Source organism: Lampetra fluviatilis, unplaced genomic scaffold (genome assembly GCF_964198595.1).
Source record: "Lampetra fluviatilis unplaced genomic scaffold, kcLamFluv1.1 SCAFFOLD_1094, whole genome shotgun sequence".
Lineage (NCBI taxonomy): Eukaryota > Metazoa > Chordata > Hyperoartia > Petromyzontiformes > Petromyzontidae > Lampetra > Lampetra fluviatilis.
The window spans coordinates 5,153-20,000 of record NW_027621720.1 but is presented as its reverse complement, the minus strand read 5'-3'; the positions used below and the strand labels follow the sequence as shown (position 1 = coordinate 20,000).

The window sequence follows — 14,848 nt, the reverse complement described above, 5'->3', positions numbered from 1 at the left end:
ACCCACCAATTCAGCTACTCACTCACTCACTCACCCACCCACTCACCCACTCACTCACCCACTCACTCACCCACTCACTCACTCACTCACCCACTCACGAACTCACTCACTCACTCACTCACCCACGCACTCACCCACTCACCCACGCACCCACTTACTCACCCACTCACTCACCCACTCACTCACTCACTCACTCACCCACTCACTCACTCACTCACCCACCCACTCACCCACTCACTCACCCACTCACTCTCCCACTCACTCACTCACTCACTCACCCACCCACTCACTCACTCACTCACCCACTCACTCACCCACTCACCCACTCACTCACCCACTCACTCACCCACTCACTCACTCACTCACTCACTCACCCACGCACTCACCCACTCACCCACGCACCCACTTATTCACTCACGAACTCACTCACTCACCCACTCACCCACCCACGCACTCACCCACTCACCCACGCACCCACTTACTCACCCACCAACCAGAGGTCGCAAACGGGTTTTGATTCCTTACCCGTACCCGGCCACACCAGGGTCGCAAACGGCTACCCGTACCCGGCCGGGTACGGGTACCGGGTGACGTCCGAGTGCGTCCACCCATGCGTCCACCCCCCCCCCACCACCCCCACCCCCCCCACCCACCTGCAGTGTTCCGCCAAACACAGCAATCATCATCATGATCATTGCCGTGTAGTCCAGGAAGACATCCCACCAGGGCTTGAGCACACGGAAACTCTGGTGCGTGTCGGCGAAGAAGCGGAGGTCGGTGACGGGGATCATGGCGCCCGCTCACGGTCAGGTGGGGGGAGAGCCTGGGGTTAGAGGCGCACGGAGAGATGGAGGGAGAGACAGAGAGGGGTTTTATTCAATCTTAATTTGAAATTCTAACTTGGCAATCTTTGAAGTACGTAATCGACCAGGCTATGCGTTAATTGTGTGTTGACCGACTCTCTGTGTTGTATTACGTAACGTTTCGATATTTTTGCTGGGTTATTTAATTTAGTGTGTGTCTTTCTCCCCCTCTCTCCTAATGTTCAAGCCTGCGTTACTTTACGACGCGTTCTTCGAACTCATCGCCATGTAAATGTTTTCTCTAACCCCTCGCCTCTCTCTGCCTCTTTCTCTGTGTATCTTGGTGATATCTGTCTGCTTATATGTCTGTCTATAGTTTTCTGGTTAGATTTTTGTTGCTAATTTATGTATACCTGATGATGATGATTGCTTGTGTTGCAATCGAAACGTCGTATGCTATATTATTTAATTTATTATTTTATCTTTATACGTGACTTTACCGAAAGAACCAAAGAATAAGGGTTTTATTCGCCATGAAAGTTCGCACAGACAAGGAATTCACTTTGGCCGGAAGGTGCATACATTCAACATGTAGGAATCTTAAATCTTAAATGAGTGGTGTACAAGTCTAACTATACTAAAGGTACAAGTTTAACTAATACTTTTATTATATTATAATATTTTAGCATTTTTTAAAATTATTTTATAATGTTTTATTTTTATTATTTTATTATTCACATTCTACGTGACTTTACCGAAAGAACCAAGAAGATGATACTGAGGAGCTAAAGTATGTAAAAATTCAATAATAGAAATCTAAAACATACAATAGCTATAATACACAACATAAAATGACAACAAAATGCAAACAGGCTAACACAGTGAAACTATGGCAGGTTTCCATTGTGCAGATATTGTGTTAAAGTCGGTTTCAGCGTTAAATTCAGTTTGAGCCCCTGGCTTTGTTGAAGAGGCCAGCGGCGCATGGGAATGAAACTGTGTTTGTGGCGTGAGGTTTTGGTCCTGATGGACCCGCAGCCTTCTGCTGGAAGGGATTAGCTGGAACAGGGAGTGTCCAGTGTGGTGAGGAGTCGGCTACAATCTTCCTCGCTCGCCTCAGGGTCCTCTAGGTGTACAGGTCTTCTCGGTTCTTTCGGTAAAGTCACGTAGAAGGGAAGTAATAAAATAATAAAAATAAAACATAATAAAATAATTCTCACGACGTTTCGGCCACAACGCAAGCAGCCGTCCTCAGGTGACAAAAATCAAACATAATAAAATAATTCTCACGACGTTTTCGGCCACAACGCAAGCAGCCGTCCTCAGGTGACAAAAATCAAACATAATAAAATAATTCTCACGACGTTTCGGGCCACAACGCAAGCAGCCGTCCTCAGGTGACAAAAATCAAACATAATAAAATAATTCTCACGACGTTTCGGGCCACAACGCAAGCAGCCGTCCTCAGGTGACAAAAATAAAACATGATAAAATAATTCTCACGACGTTTCGGGCCACAACGCAAGCAGCCGTCCTCAGGTGACAAAAATCAAACATGATAAAATAATTCTCACGACGTTTCGGGCCACAACGCAAGCAGCCGTCCTCAGGTGACAAAAATAAAACATAATAAAATAATTCTCACGACGTTTCGGCCACAACGCAAGCAGCCGTCCTCAGGTGACAAAAATCAAACATGATAAAATAATTCTCACGACGTTTCGGGCCACAACGCAAGCAGCCGTCCTCAGGTGACAAAAATCAAACATGATAAAATAATTCTCACGACGTTTCGGGCCACAACGCAAGCAGCCGTCCTCAGGTGATCAAAATCAAACATAATAAAATAATTCTCACGACGTTTCGGCCACAACGCAAGCAGCCGTCCTCAGGTGACAAAAATAAAACATAATAAAATAATTCTCACGACGTTTCGGCCACAACGCAAGCAGCCGTCCTCAGGTGACAAAAATAAAACATAATAACATAATTCTCACGACGTTTCGGCCACAACGCAAGCAGCCGTCCTCAGGTGACAAAAATCAAACATGATAAAATAATTTTCACGACGTTTCGGGCCACAACGCAAGCAGCCGTCCTCAGGTGATAAAAATAAAACATAATAAAATAATTCTCACGACGGTTTCGGCCACAACGCAAGCAGCCGTCCTCAGGTGAAGACCAGGTCTGTCGGGAAGACAGCGTCTGAATGACTTTCCGACAGACCTGTTCTTCACCTGAGGACGGCTGCTTGCGTTGTGGCCGAAACGTCGTGAGAATTATTTTATTATTTTTATTATTTTATTCCTTCCCTTCTACGTGACTTTACCAAAAGAACCAAGAAGATGAATCCCTGCAGTCACGAAAGCTTTAAATCGAAAGGTGTACAGGTCCTCGAGAGACAGGGAGGAGGATTGAACGAGTGTTGATGAAGTAGCGTAGCTCATCAAATATTGATCATCAGAAGAAGTCACCCTCCCCTGTGAGTGGCTGGCTGAGGTGCCATCTGTTGAGGAAGTACTGAAGGCGATCCGGAGTCTGAGACCAGGAAAGGCACCGGGCAGAGATGATCTCCCAAGCGAAATGCTCAGGGAGGGTGGCGTTTGTGCACAGACTGCCCTATATGACATGATAACAACAGTCTGGGCCACTGGACGGGTTCCGCAGGACTGGAAGGATGCCCTGGTGGTCCCCCTCTTCAAGAAGGGGGACCGCACAGACTGTAACAACTACAGGGGCATCTCACTCCTCAGTGTGCCGGGAAAGGTCCTGGCAAGGATTAGTCAACATCGCCTTGCTAGGCACGCTGAGGAGAGGCTTGCGGAGCCCCAATGCGGTTTCAGGAAAGGGCGGTCCTGCACAGATGCCATATTTTCTGTCCGTCTGCTACAGCAGAAGTGTAGGGAATTCCAACAAGACCTACATCTCTGCTTTTTTGACCTGGTCAAGGCCTATGATACCATCAGTAGGCCTGGGCTCTGGGTTGTTCTTCGTGCTTTCGGAGTGCCTGACCCTCTGCTCACGATCATTAAGGACCTTCATGATGGTGAGCGGGCCCGGGTAAAACTACGTAGCCGGGAGTCGGAGCCATTCCCTGCACACCTTGTGGTGCGACATGGATGTCCTCTGGCTCCCACATTATTTAACATCTATTTCGACCACGTAGTTCATGAAGCCTTCAATAGCTGTACCGGGAGAATTCCATTTGGTACAGATTTAATGGGAGGCTGATCGATGCCCGGGTGCAGTCAAGGGATGGCTCCCTATTGGTCAACCACGTTACGTATGCCGATGATCTGGTAATTGCTGCTCACTCAGAGGAGTAGTTCGAGACGCTGCTGCTGAGACTGGAGCGTGCCACCAAGAGGTGGGGCCTTACCATCAGCCCCACCAAAACTAAGCACCTGCCTGGGTATTTTGTGCCATCGGACACTCCACCCCCACAACTCCCAAATGGTGATGGGGCAGTAGTGGAGAGAGTGGAAAGTTTCCCATACCTGGGCACTGTGCTCATGACCGGCTCCGGTTTGACAACAACAGTCTCACTCCGAATCAGTCGAGCGGCAATATCCTTTCATCGGCTGCGTAACGCTCTGTAGAAGCTACCTGGTCTGTCGCTTCACACAAAGCTTTGGGTCTTCTCGGCCACGGTCATGCCCTCCCTTCCCTATGCTTGTGAAACGTGGACCCCCCCTAATGGGGCATCTTTTCACATTTAGGATGGCCTGGCTACGATCCATCCTGGGTTTAACCTGCAGGCTGGATTGTGTGAGGAGCTCACAAATCCTTGAAAGATCTGGACACATTCCCATCATTAAGCTCCTTTGGCAGGCAAGGCTGCGTTGGCTGGGTCATGTAGCCCGCATGCCCAGCCACCGCATGCCTAAACGGCGTTTGTTCGGCTGGATCGAGGGGGCTAAACGGGCGCGGCACGGGCTAGAGAAGAGATGGAGTGATGTGGTACAGGAGGACGTGGAGCTGAGTGGACTTGCCGATGACTGGTACCAGCGGTGTCAAGATCGGCCTCAGTGGAGGAGGCTCGTGAAGGACGCTACTAGGCAGATGGAGGCAGTCGCCCTCCAACAACGGAGGGCGGAGGAGCGACGCTCACAACAACGAGCGGAGAACCAGGTGGCTAAAGCACAGCAAGTTGGCACAGTAGGGGGCACAGGTGGTGCATCAGCCAATCATCTCCACTCACTCACTCTGTAAAACAGGGGGAGATCACACAAACTCCACTCACTCACTCTGTAGGACAGGGGGAGATCACACAAACTCCACTCACTCACTCTGTAGAACAGGGGGAGATCACACAAACTCCACTCACTCACTCTGTAGGACAGGGGGAGATCATACAAACTCCACTCACTCACTCTGTAGAACAGGGGGAGATCATACAAACTCCACTCAGTCTGTAGAACAGGGGGAGATCATACAAACTCCACTCACTCACTCTGTAGAACAGGGGGAGGTCAAACAAACTCCACTCACTCACTCTCTAGGACAGGGGGAGATCACACAAACTCCACTCACTCACTCTATAGAACAGGGGGAGATCACACAAACTCCACTCACTCACTCTGTAGAACAGGGGGAGATCATACAAACTCCACTCACTCACTCTGTAGAACAGGGGGAGATCATACAAACTCCATTCACTCACTCTGTAGAACAGGGGGAGGTCATACAAACTCGACTCACTCACTCTATAGAACAGGGGGAGATCACACAAACTCCACTCACTCACTCTGTAGAACAGGGGGAGATAACACAAACTCAACTCACTCACTCTGTAGAACAGGGGGAGATCATACAAACTCCATTCACTCTGTAGAACAGGGGGAGATCACACAAACTCCACTCACTCACTCTGTAGAACAGGGGGAGATCACACAAACTCCACTCACTCACTCTGTAGAACAGGGGGAGATCACACAGAGACCCACAGACTCACCACACAGAGACCCATAGACTCACATAGAGACCCATAGACTCACATAGAGACCCATAGACTCACATAGAGACCCATAGACTCACACACAGAGACCCGTAGACTCACCACACAGAGACCCATAGACTCACCACACAGAGACCCATAGACTCACACAGAGACCCATAGACTCATCACACAGAGACCCATAGACTGACCACACAGAAACCCACAGACTCACCACACAGAGACCCATAGACTCACCACACAGAGACCCATAGACTCATACAGAGACCCATAGACTCATCACACAGAGACCCATAGACTCACACAGAAACCCATAGACTCACGCAGAGACCCATAGACTCACACAGAGACCCATAGACTCACACAGAGACTCATAGACTCACACAGAGACTCATAGACTCACACAGAGACCCATAGACTCACACAGAGACCCATAGACTCACACAGAGACCCATAGACTCACACAGAGACCCATAGACTCACACAGAGATCCATAGACTCACACAGAGACCCATAGACTCACACAGAGACCCATACACTCACACAGAGACCCATAGACTCACACAGAGACCCATAGACTCACAGAGAGACCCATAGACTCACACAGAGACCCAGACTCACACAGAGACCCATAGACTCACACAGAGACCCATAGACTCACACAGAGACCCATAGACTCACACAGAGACCCATAGACTCACACAGAGACCCATAGACTCACACAGAGACCCATAGACTCACACAGAGACCCAGAGACTCACACATAGACCCGTAGGCTCACACAGAGACCCGTAGACTCACACAGAGACCCGTAGACTCACACAGAGACCCGTAGACTCACACAGAGACCCGTAGACTCACACAGAGACCCGCAGACTCACACAGAGACCCGCAGACTCACACAGAGACCCACAGACTCACACAGAGACCCACAGACTCACACAGAGACCCACAGACTCACACAGAGACCCACAGACTCACACAGAGACCCACAGACTCACACAGAGACCCACAGACTCACACAGAGACCCACAGACTCACACAGAGACCCACAGACTCACACAGAGACCCACAGACTCACACAGAGACCCACAGACTCACACAGAGACCCACAGACTCACACAGAGACCCACAGACTCACACAGAGACCCACAGACTCACACAGAGACCCACAGACTCACACAGAGACCCACAGACTCACACAGAGACCCACAGACTCACACAGAGACCCACAGACTCACACAGAAACCCACAGACTCACACAGAGACGTACAGACTCACACAGAGACCCACAGACTCACACAGAGACCCACAGACTCACACAGAGACCCACAGACTCACACAGAGACCCACAGACTCACACAGAGACCCACAGACTCACACAGAGACCCACAGACTCACACAGAGACCCACAGACTCACACAGAGACCCACAGACTCACACAGAGACCCACAGACTCACACAGAGACCCACAGACTCACACAGAGACCCACAGACTCACACAGAGACCCACAGACTCACACAGAGACCCACAGACTCACACAGAGACCCACAGACTCACACAGAGACCCACAGACTCACACAGAGACCCACAGACTCACACAGAGACCCACAGACTCACACAGAGACCCACAGACTCACACAGAGACCCACAGACTCACACAGAGACCCACAGACTCACACAGAGACTCACAGACTCACACAGAGACTCACAGACTCACACAGAGACCCATAGACTCACACAGAGACCCATAGACTCACACAGAGACCCATAGACTCACACATAGACCCGTAGTCTCACACAGAGACCCGTAGACTCACACAGAGACCCACAGACTCACACAGAGACCCACAGACTCACACAGAGACCCACAGACTCACACAGAGACCCACAGACTCACACAGAGACCCACAGACTCACACAGAGACCCACAGACTCACACAGAGACCCACAGACTCACACAGAGACTCATAGACTCACACAGAGACCCATAGACTCACACAGAGACCCATAGACTCACATAGAGACCCATAGACTCACACAGAGACCCAGAGACTCACACATAGACCCGTAGGCTCACACAGAGACCCGTAGACTCACACAGAGACCCATAGACTCACACAGAGACCCATAGACTCACACAGAGACCCATAGACTCACACAGAGACCCATAGACTCACATAGAGACCCATAGACTCACACAGAGACCCAGAGACTCACACATAGACCCGTAGGCTCACACAGAGACCCGTAGACTCACACAGAGACCCATAGACTCACACAGAGACCCATAGACTCACACAGAGACCCATAGACTCACACACTGTTACAAATACTGTAACGGATGACTGAACAATGGACTTTCGTACGGTGTTTACAAACTACGAAACAGCACAACAAAGACCGCTCCAAACAATTCCGGACACATTTAAGCAACAGCAGCAACAGCAGCAGCAACAAATAGCAACGCTAAATTAAACAAATTAAAAAAAACCAAGAACATTTGTTAAAGAACGAACACAACCGACCGTAGAGTCGAGGGCCTCCTCCTCCTCGACCTGGCCGGCGGCCTAGCGCAGGCTTCCCGCACGGAGCGCTAGGCGAGCAGGGCCGCACCGGCAAAACAAATGTTTTTTATTTTTTTTATTTTGTTTAGCCGCCGACTAAAATAAACAAAGAAAGGTATCCCTCCCCTAACCCCTTTAGTAAACGTATTAAAGTATAATAATCGTCATCGTCTTGGCCAAAAGGGCTAAACGTCACCACCGGCTGAGGCAAACACGGAGCGTTCCATGTAACGTGGCCGACTTATGTAACTTTAAATGTCGTTAATTGAGGTAAAAAACACAAATAAATATTTTATTTACAAAAAAGAAATATTTTCAAATAAATCGTACAAACTTGATTTATCGTAGTTAGTTGACACGGTGAGGCGCTGTTTCGTGCTTGCCAAAGAAAAAAACAAATCCCCAAATCTAAAATCGATAAAATAATCGATTGGTGACCCAGATACCGACTCACTCAGTCACTCGTTCAGTCACTCGCTCACTCACCCAGACACTCACTCACTCAGTCACTCACTCAGTCACTCGCTTAGTCAGTCACTCAGTTACTCGCTTAGTCAGTCACTCGCTCAGTCACTCAGTCAGTCACTCGCTCAGTCACTCGCTTAGTCAGTCACTCAGTCACTCACTCAGTCACTCGCTCGCTCACTCGCTCGCTCACTCACTCAGTCACTCAGTCACTTGCTTAGTCAGTCGCTCGCTCAGTCACTCGCTCAGTCACTCGCTTAGTCAGTCACTCAGTCACTCACTCAGTCACTTACTCAGTCACTCGCTTAGTCAGTCACTCAGTCACTCGCTCGCTCAGTCACTCGCTCGCTCAGTCACTCACTCACTCAGTCACTCGCTTAGTCAGTCACTCAGTCACTCGCTTAGTCAGTCACTCAGTCAGTCATTCGCTCGCTCACTCAGTCACTCGCTCGCTCACTCAGTCACTCGCTCGCTTGCTCAGTCACTCAGTCAGTCACTCAGTCACTCGCTCACTCACTCACTCAGTCACTCGCTCACTCACTCAGTCACTCGCTCACTCACTCAGTCAGTCAGTCACTCGCTCACTCATTCAGTCAGTCACTCACTCACTCAGTCACTCACTCGCTCAGTCAGTCACTCACTCACTCAGTCAGTCACTCGCTCACTCAGTCAGTCACTCGCTCACTCGCTCGCTCGCTCGCTCAGTCGCTCACTCAGTCACTCACTCAGTCAGTCACTCAGTCACTCACTCAGTCACTCACTCACTCGCTCACTCACTCAGTCAGTCACTCAGTCACTCGCTTAGTGAGTCACTCAGTCACTCGCTTACTCAGTCACTCGCTCGCTCACTCAGTCACTCAGTCGCTCGCTCACTCAGTCACTCGCTCACTCAGTCACTCGCTCACTCACTCACTCAGTCACTCAGTCAGTCACTCGCTCACTCACTCAGTCACTCAGTTAGTCACTCAGTCAGTCACTCACTCAGTCACTCAGTCACTCAGTCAGTCACTCAGTCACTCACTCACTCGCTCACTCACTCAGTCACTCGCTCACTCAGTCAGTCACTCAGTCACTCGCTTAGTCAGTCACTCGCTTACTCAGTCACTCGCTCGCTCACTCAGTCAGTCGCTCGCTCACTCGCTCGCTCGCTCACTCACTCAGTCACTCACTCACTCAGTCACTCACTCACTCAGTCAGTCACTCTCTCACTCACTCAGTCACTCGCTCAGTCACTCAGTCAGTCACTCGCTCAGTCACTCCCCGAGGCGAGCCCCACGCAGCTGTATCGATCCCTGCTGTACGAGTGCCCTAGGGGCCGCCTGAGACGGGCCGCTCACCCAGTCACTCACTCACTCAGTCAGTCACTCGCTCAGTCACTCAGTCACTCGCTCAGACACTCAGTCAGTCACTCGCTCAGTCACTCCCCGAGGCGAGCCCCACGCAGCTGCATGGACCCCTGCTGTACGAGTGCCGTAGGGGCCGCCTGAGACGCGCCGCTCACCCAGTCACTCACTCAGTCACTCGCTCAGTCACTCAGTCACTCGCTCAGTCACTCAGTCAGTCACTCGCTCAGTCACTCCCCGAGGCGAGCCCCACGCAGCTGTATCGATCCCTGCTGTACGAGTGCCGTAGGGGCCGCCTGAGACGCGCCTCTCGTGATCGATGCACGATGGCGACTCGGTGACGCGCTGTTACTCAAATTCATCACCAGAGGGCGCCGTCGTCTCTGTCAACGTCAGAGCGAGTGGGTGGGCGAGTGAGTGGGCGAGTGGGTGGGCGAGTGGGTGGGCGAGTGGGTGGGCGAGTGGGTGGGCGAGTGAGTGGGCGAGTGGGTGGGCGAGTGGGTGGGCGAGTGAGTGGGCGAGTGGGTGGGCGAGTGAGTGGGCGGGTGGGCGGGTGGGCGAGTGGGTGGGCGGGTGGGCGAGTGGGTGGGCGGGTGGGCGAGTGGGTGGGCGGGTGGGCGAGTGGGTGGGTGAGCGGGTGGGCGGGTGGGCGAGTGAGTGGGCGAGTGGGTGGGCGAGTGAGTGGGCGAGTGGGTGGGCGAGTGGGTGGGCGAGTGAGTGGGCGGGTGGGCGGGTGGGCGAGTGGGTGGGCGGGTGGGCGAGTGGGTGGGCGGGTGGGCGAGTGGGTGGGCGGGTGGGCGAGTGGGTGGGCGAGTGGGTGGGCGAGTGAGTGGGCGAGTGGGTGGGCGAGTGAGTGGGCGGGTGGGCGGGTGGGCGAGTGGGTGGGCGGGTGGGCGAGTGGGTGGGCGGGTGGGCGAGTGGGTGGGCGAGTGGGTGGGCGAGTGGGCGAGTGGGTGGGCGGGTGGGCGAGTGGGTGGGCGGGTGGGCGAGTGGGTGGGTGAGCGGGTGGGCGGGTGGGCGAGTGAGTGGGCGAGTGGGTGGGCGAGTGAGTGGGCGAGTGGGTGGGCGAGTGAGTGGGCGAGTGGGTGGGCGGGTGGGCGAGTGGGTGGGCGGGTGGGCGAGTGGGCGGGTGGGCGAGTGGGTGGGCGAGTGGGTGGGCGGGTGGGCGAGTGGGTGGGCGGGTGGGCGAGTGGGTGGGTGAGCGGGTGGGCGGGTGGGCGAGTGAGTGGGCGAGTGGGTGGGCGGGTGGGCGAGTGGGTGGGTGAGCGGGTGGGCGAGTGGGCGAGTGAGTGGGCGAGTGGGTGGGTGAGTGGGTGGGGTGAGCGAGTGGGTGGAGTGAATGAGTGAGTGAGTGGGTGAGTGGATGGGTGAGCGGGTGGGCGAGTGGGCGAGTGGGCGGGTGGGCGAGTGGCTGGGCGAGTGGGTGGGCGAGTGAGTGGGCGAGTGGGTGGGCGAGTGAGTGGGCGAGTGGGTGGGCGGGTGGGCGAGTGGGTGGGTGAGCGGGTGGGCGGGTGGGCGGGTGGGCGAGTGGGCGAGTGAGTGGGCGAGTGGGTGGGTGAGTGGGTGGGGTGAGCGAGTGGGTGGAGTGAATGAGTGAGTGAGTGGGTGAGTGGGTGGGTGAGCGGGTGGGCGAGTGGGCGAGTGGGCGGGTGGGCGAGTGGCTGGGCGAGTGGGTGGGCGAGTGAGTGGGCGAGTGGGTGGGCGAGTGAGTGGGCGAGTGGGTGGGCGGGTGGGCGAGTGGGTGGGTGAGCGGGTGGGCGGGTGGGCGAGTGGGCGAGTGAGTGGGCGAGTGGGTGGGTGAGTGGGTGGGGTGAGCGAGTGGGTGGAGTGAATGAGTGAGTGAGTGGGTGAGTGGGTGGGTGAGCGGGTGGGTGGGTGAGCGGGTGGGCGAGTGGGCGAGTGGGCGGGTGGGCGAGTGGGTGGGCGAGTGGCTGGGCGAGTGGGTGGGCGAGTGAGTGGGCGAGTGGGTGGGCGAGTGAGTGGGCGAGTGGGTGGGCGGGTGGGCGAGTGGGCGGGTGAGCGGGTGGGCGGGTGGGCGAGTGGGCGGGTGGGCGGGTGGGCGAGTGAGTGGGCGAGTGGGTGGGCGAGTGGGTGGGCGAGTGAGTGGGCGGGTGGGCGAGTGGGTGGGTGAGCGGGTGGGCGGGTGGGCGAGTGGGCGGGTGGGCGGGTGGGCGAGTGAGTGGGCGAGTGGGTGGGCGAGTGGGTGGGTGGGTGAGCGGGTGGGCGAGTGGGCGAGTGGGCGGGTGGGCGAGTGGGTGGGCGAGTGGGTGGGCGAGTGGGTGGGCGAGTGAGTGGGCGAGTGGGTGGGCGAGTGAGTGGGCGAGTGGGCGGGCGGGTGGGCGAGTGGGTGGGTGAGCGGGTGGGCGGGTGGGCGAGTGGGCGGGTGGGCGGGTGGGCGAGTGAGTGGGCGAGTGGGTGGGCGAGTGGGTGGGTGGGTGAGCGGGTGGGTGAGTGGGCGGGTGGGCGAGTGGGTGGGCGAGTGGGTGCGTGAGTGGGTGGGGTGAGTGGGTGGGGTGAGAGAGTGGGTGGAGTGAATGAGTGAGTGAGTGAGTGGGTGAGTGGGTGGGTGAGCGAGTAGGTAAGTGGGTGGGTGAGTGAGCTAGTGGGTGAGTAGGTGAGCGTGAGAGTCGGTGGAGTGAATGAGTGAGTGGGGGTGGGTGAGTGGGTGAGTGAGTGGGTGAGTGAGTGGGTGAGTGGGTGGCTGAGTGGGTGGGTGGGTGAGTAGGTGAGTGTGAGAGTCGGTGGAGTGAATGAGTGAGTGGGGTGGGTGAGTGGGTGGGTGAGCGAGTGGGTGATTGAGTGTGGTGGGTGAGCGAGTGGGTGGGTGAGCGAGTGGGTGGGTGAGTGGGTGGGTGAGTGGGTGGGTGGGTGAGCGAGTGGGTGGAGTGAATGAGTGAGTGGGGTGGGTGAGTGGGTGGGTGAGTGGGTGAGTGAGTGGGTGAGTGGGTGGCTGAGTGGGTGGGTGGGTGAGTAGGTGAGTGTGAGAGTCGGTGGAGTGAATGAGTGAGTGGGGTGGGTGAGTGGGTGGGTGAGCGAGTGGGTGAGTGGGTGATTGAGTGTGGTGGGTGAGCGCGTGGGCGGGTGGGCGGGTGGGCGAGTGGGCGAGTGAGTGGGCGAGTGGGTGGGTGAGTGGGTGGGGTGAGCGAGTGGGTGGAGTGAATGAGTGAGTGAGTGGGTGAGTGGGTGGGTGAGCGGGTGGGCGAGTGGGCGAGTGGGCGGGTGGGCGAGTGGCTGGGCGAGTGGGTGGGCGAGTGAGTGGGTGAGTGAACGACTGAGTGGGGTGGGTGAGTGGGTGGCTGAGTGGGTGGGTGAGTAGGTGAGTGTGAGAGTCGGTGGAGTGAATGTGTGAGTGGGGTGGGTGAGCGAGTGGGTGAGTAGGTGAGCGAGTGAGTGAGTGAGTGAGTGAGCGAGTAGGTGAGTAAATGAGTGAGTGTGGTGGGTGAGTGGGTGAGTGAGCGAGTGGGTGGGTGAGCGAGTGGGTGGGTGGGTGAGTAGGTGAGTGAGCGAATGTGTGAGCGTGTGAGTAGGTGAGTGAATGAGTGAGTGTGGTGGGTGAGTGGGTGGGTGAGCGAGTGGGTGGGTGGGTGAGTAGGTGAGTGAGCGAGTGTGTGAGCGTGTGAGTAGGTGAGTGAATGAGTGAGTGTGGTGGGTGAGTGGGTGGTGAGCGAGTGGGTGAGTGGGTGGGTGGGTGGGTGAGTGAACGAGTGAGTGGGATGGGTGAGTGGGTGCGTGAGTGAGTGAGCGAGTGGGTGAGTGAGCGAGTGGGTGAGTCGGTGAGTGGGTGGGTGAGTGGGTGAGTGGGTGGGTGGGTGAGTGAGCGAGTGGGTGAGTGTGCGAGTCGGTGGAGTGAATGAGTGAGTGGGGTGGGTGGGTGGGTGAGTGAGTGGGTGGATGAGCGAGTCGGTGGATGAGCGAGTGGGGTGGGTGAGTGGGTGGGTGAGTGGGTGGGTGAGTGAGCGAGTCGGTGGAGTGAATGAGTGAGTCGGGTGGGTGAGTGGGTGAGTGAGTAAGCGTTTGAGTGGGGTGGGTGAGCGGGTGGGTGAGCGGGTGGGTGAGTGAGCGAGTGTGTGAGTGTGCGAGTGCGTGGAGTGAATGAGTGAGTGGGGTGGGTGAGTGAGTGGATGAGTGAGTGGGTGGATGAGCGAGTGGGGTGGGTGAGTGGGTGGGTGAGTGAGTGGGTGGATGAGCGAGTGGGGTGGGTGAGTGGGTGGGTGAGTGGGTGGGTGAGTGAGCGAGTCGGTGGAGTGAACGAGTGAGTCGGGTGGGTGAGTGGGTGAGTGAGTAAGCGTTTGAGTGGGGTGGGTGAGCGGGTGGGTGAGTGGGTGGGTGAGTGAGCGAGTGGGTGGGTGAGCGAGTGCGTGGAGTGAACGAGTGAGTCGGGTGGGTGAGTGGGTGAGTGAGTAAGCGTTTGAGTGGGGTGGGTGAGCGGGTGGGTGAGTGGGTGGGTGAGTGAGCGAGTGTTTGAGTGTGCGAGTGGGTGGAGTGAACGAGTGAGTGGGGTGGGTGAGTGGGTGGGTGAGTGTGCGGGTGAGTGTATTTGTGAGCGGATGAGCGAGTGGATGAGTGTGCGAGTAGGTGAGTGATTGAGTTGGTGGGTGAGTGTGTGGGCGAGTGAATTTGTGTGTTTGTGAGTGAGTAAGCGGGTGAGTGAATTGAATGAGTGGCTGAGCGGGTGAGTACAAAAGTGGGTGAGTGATTGGGTGAGTGAATGA

At 55.5% G+C, this 14,848-nt stretch overlaps 1 protein-coding gene across 1 annotated transcript in view; it reads right to left on the bottom strand.

The window, feature by feature from the left end:
* The window catches only part of LOC144955608 (volume-regulated anion channel subunit LRRC8A-like), a gene marked incomplete at its 3' end in the record, with an annotated part of 19,185 nt that extends 10,529 nt beyond the window's left edge, over positions 1-8,656 (bottom strand). Inside the window, 2 exon segments of the mRNA XM_078885781.1 lie at positions 654-823; positions 8,290-8,656. Coding sequence (XP_078741907.1) covers positions 654-791 — 138 coding nt within the window.
* Between the last annotated feature and the right edge of the window lie 6,192 nt (positions 8,657-14,848).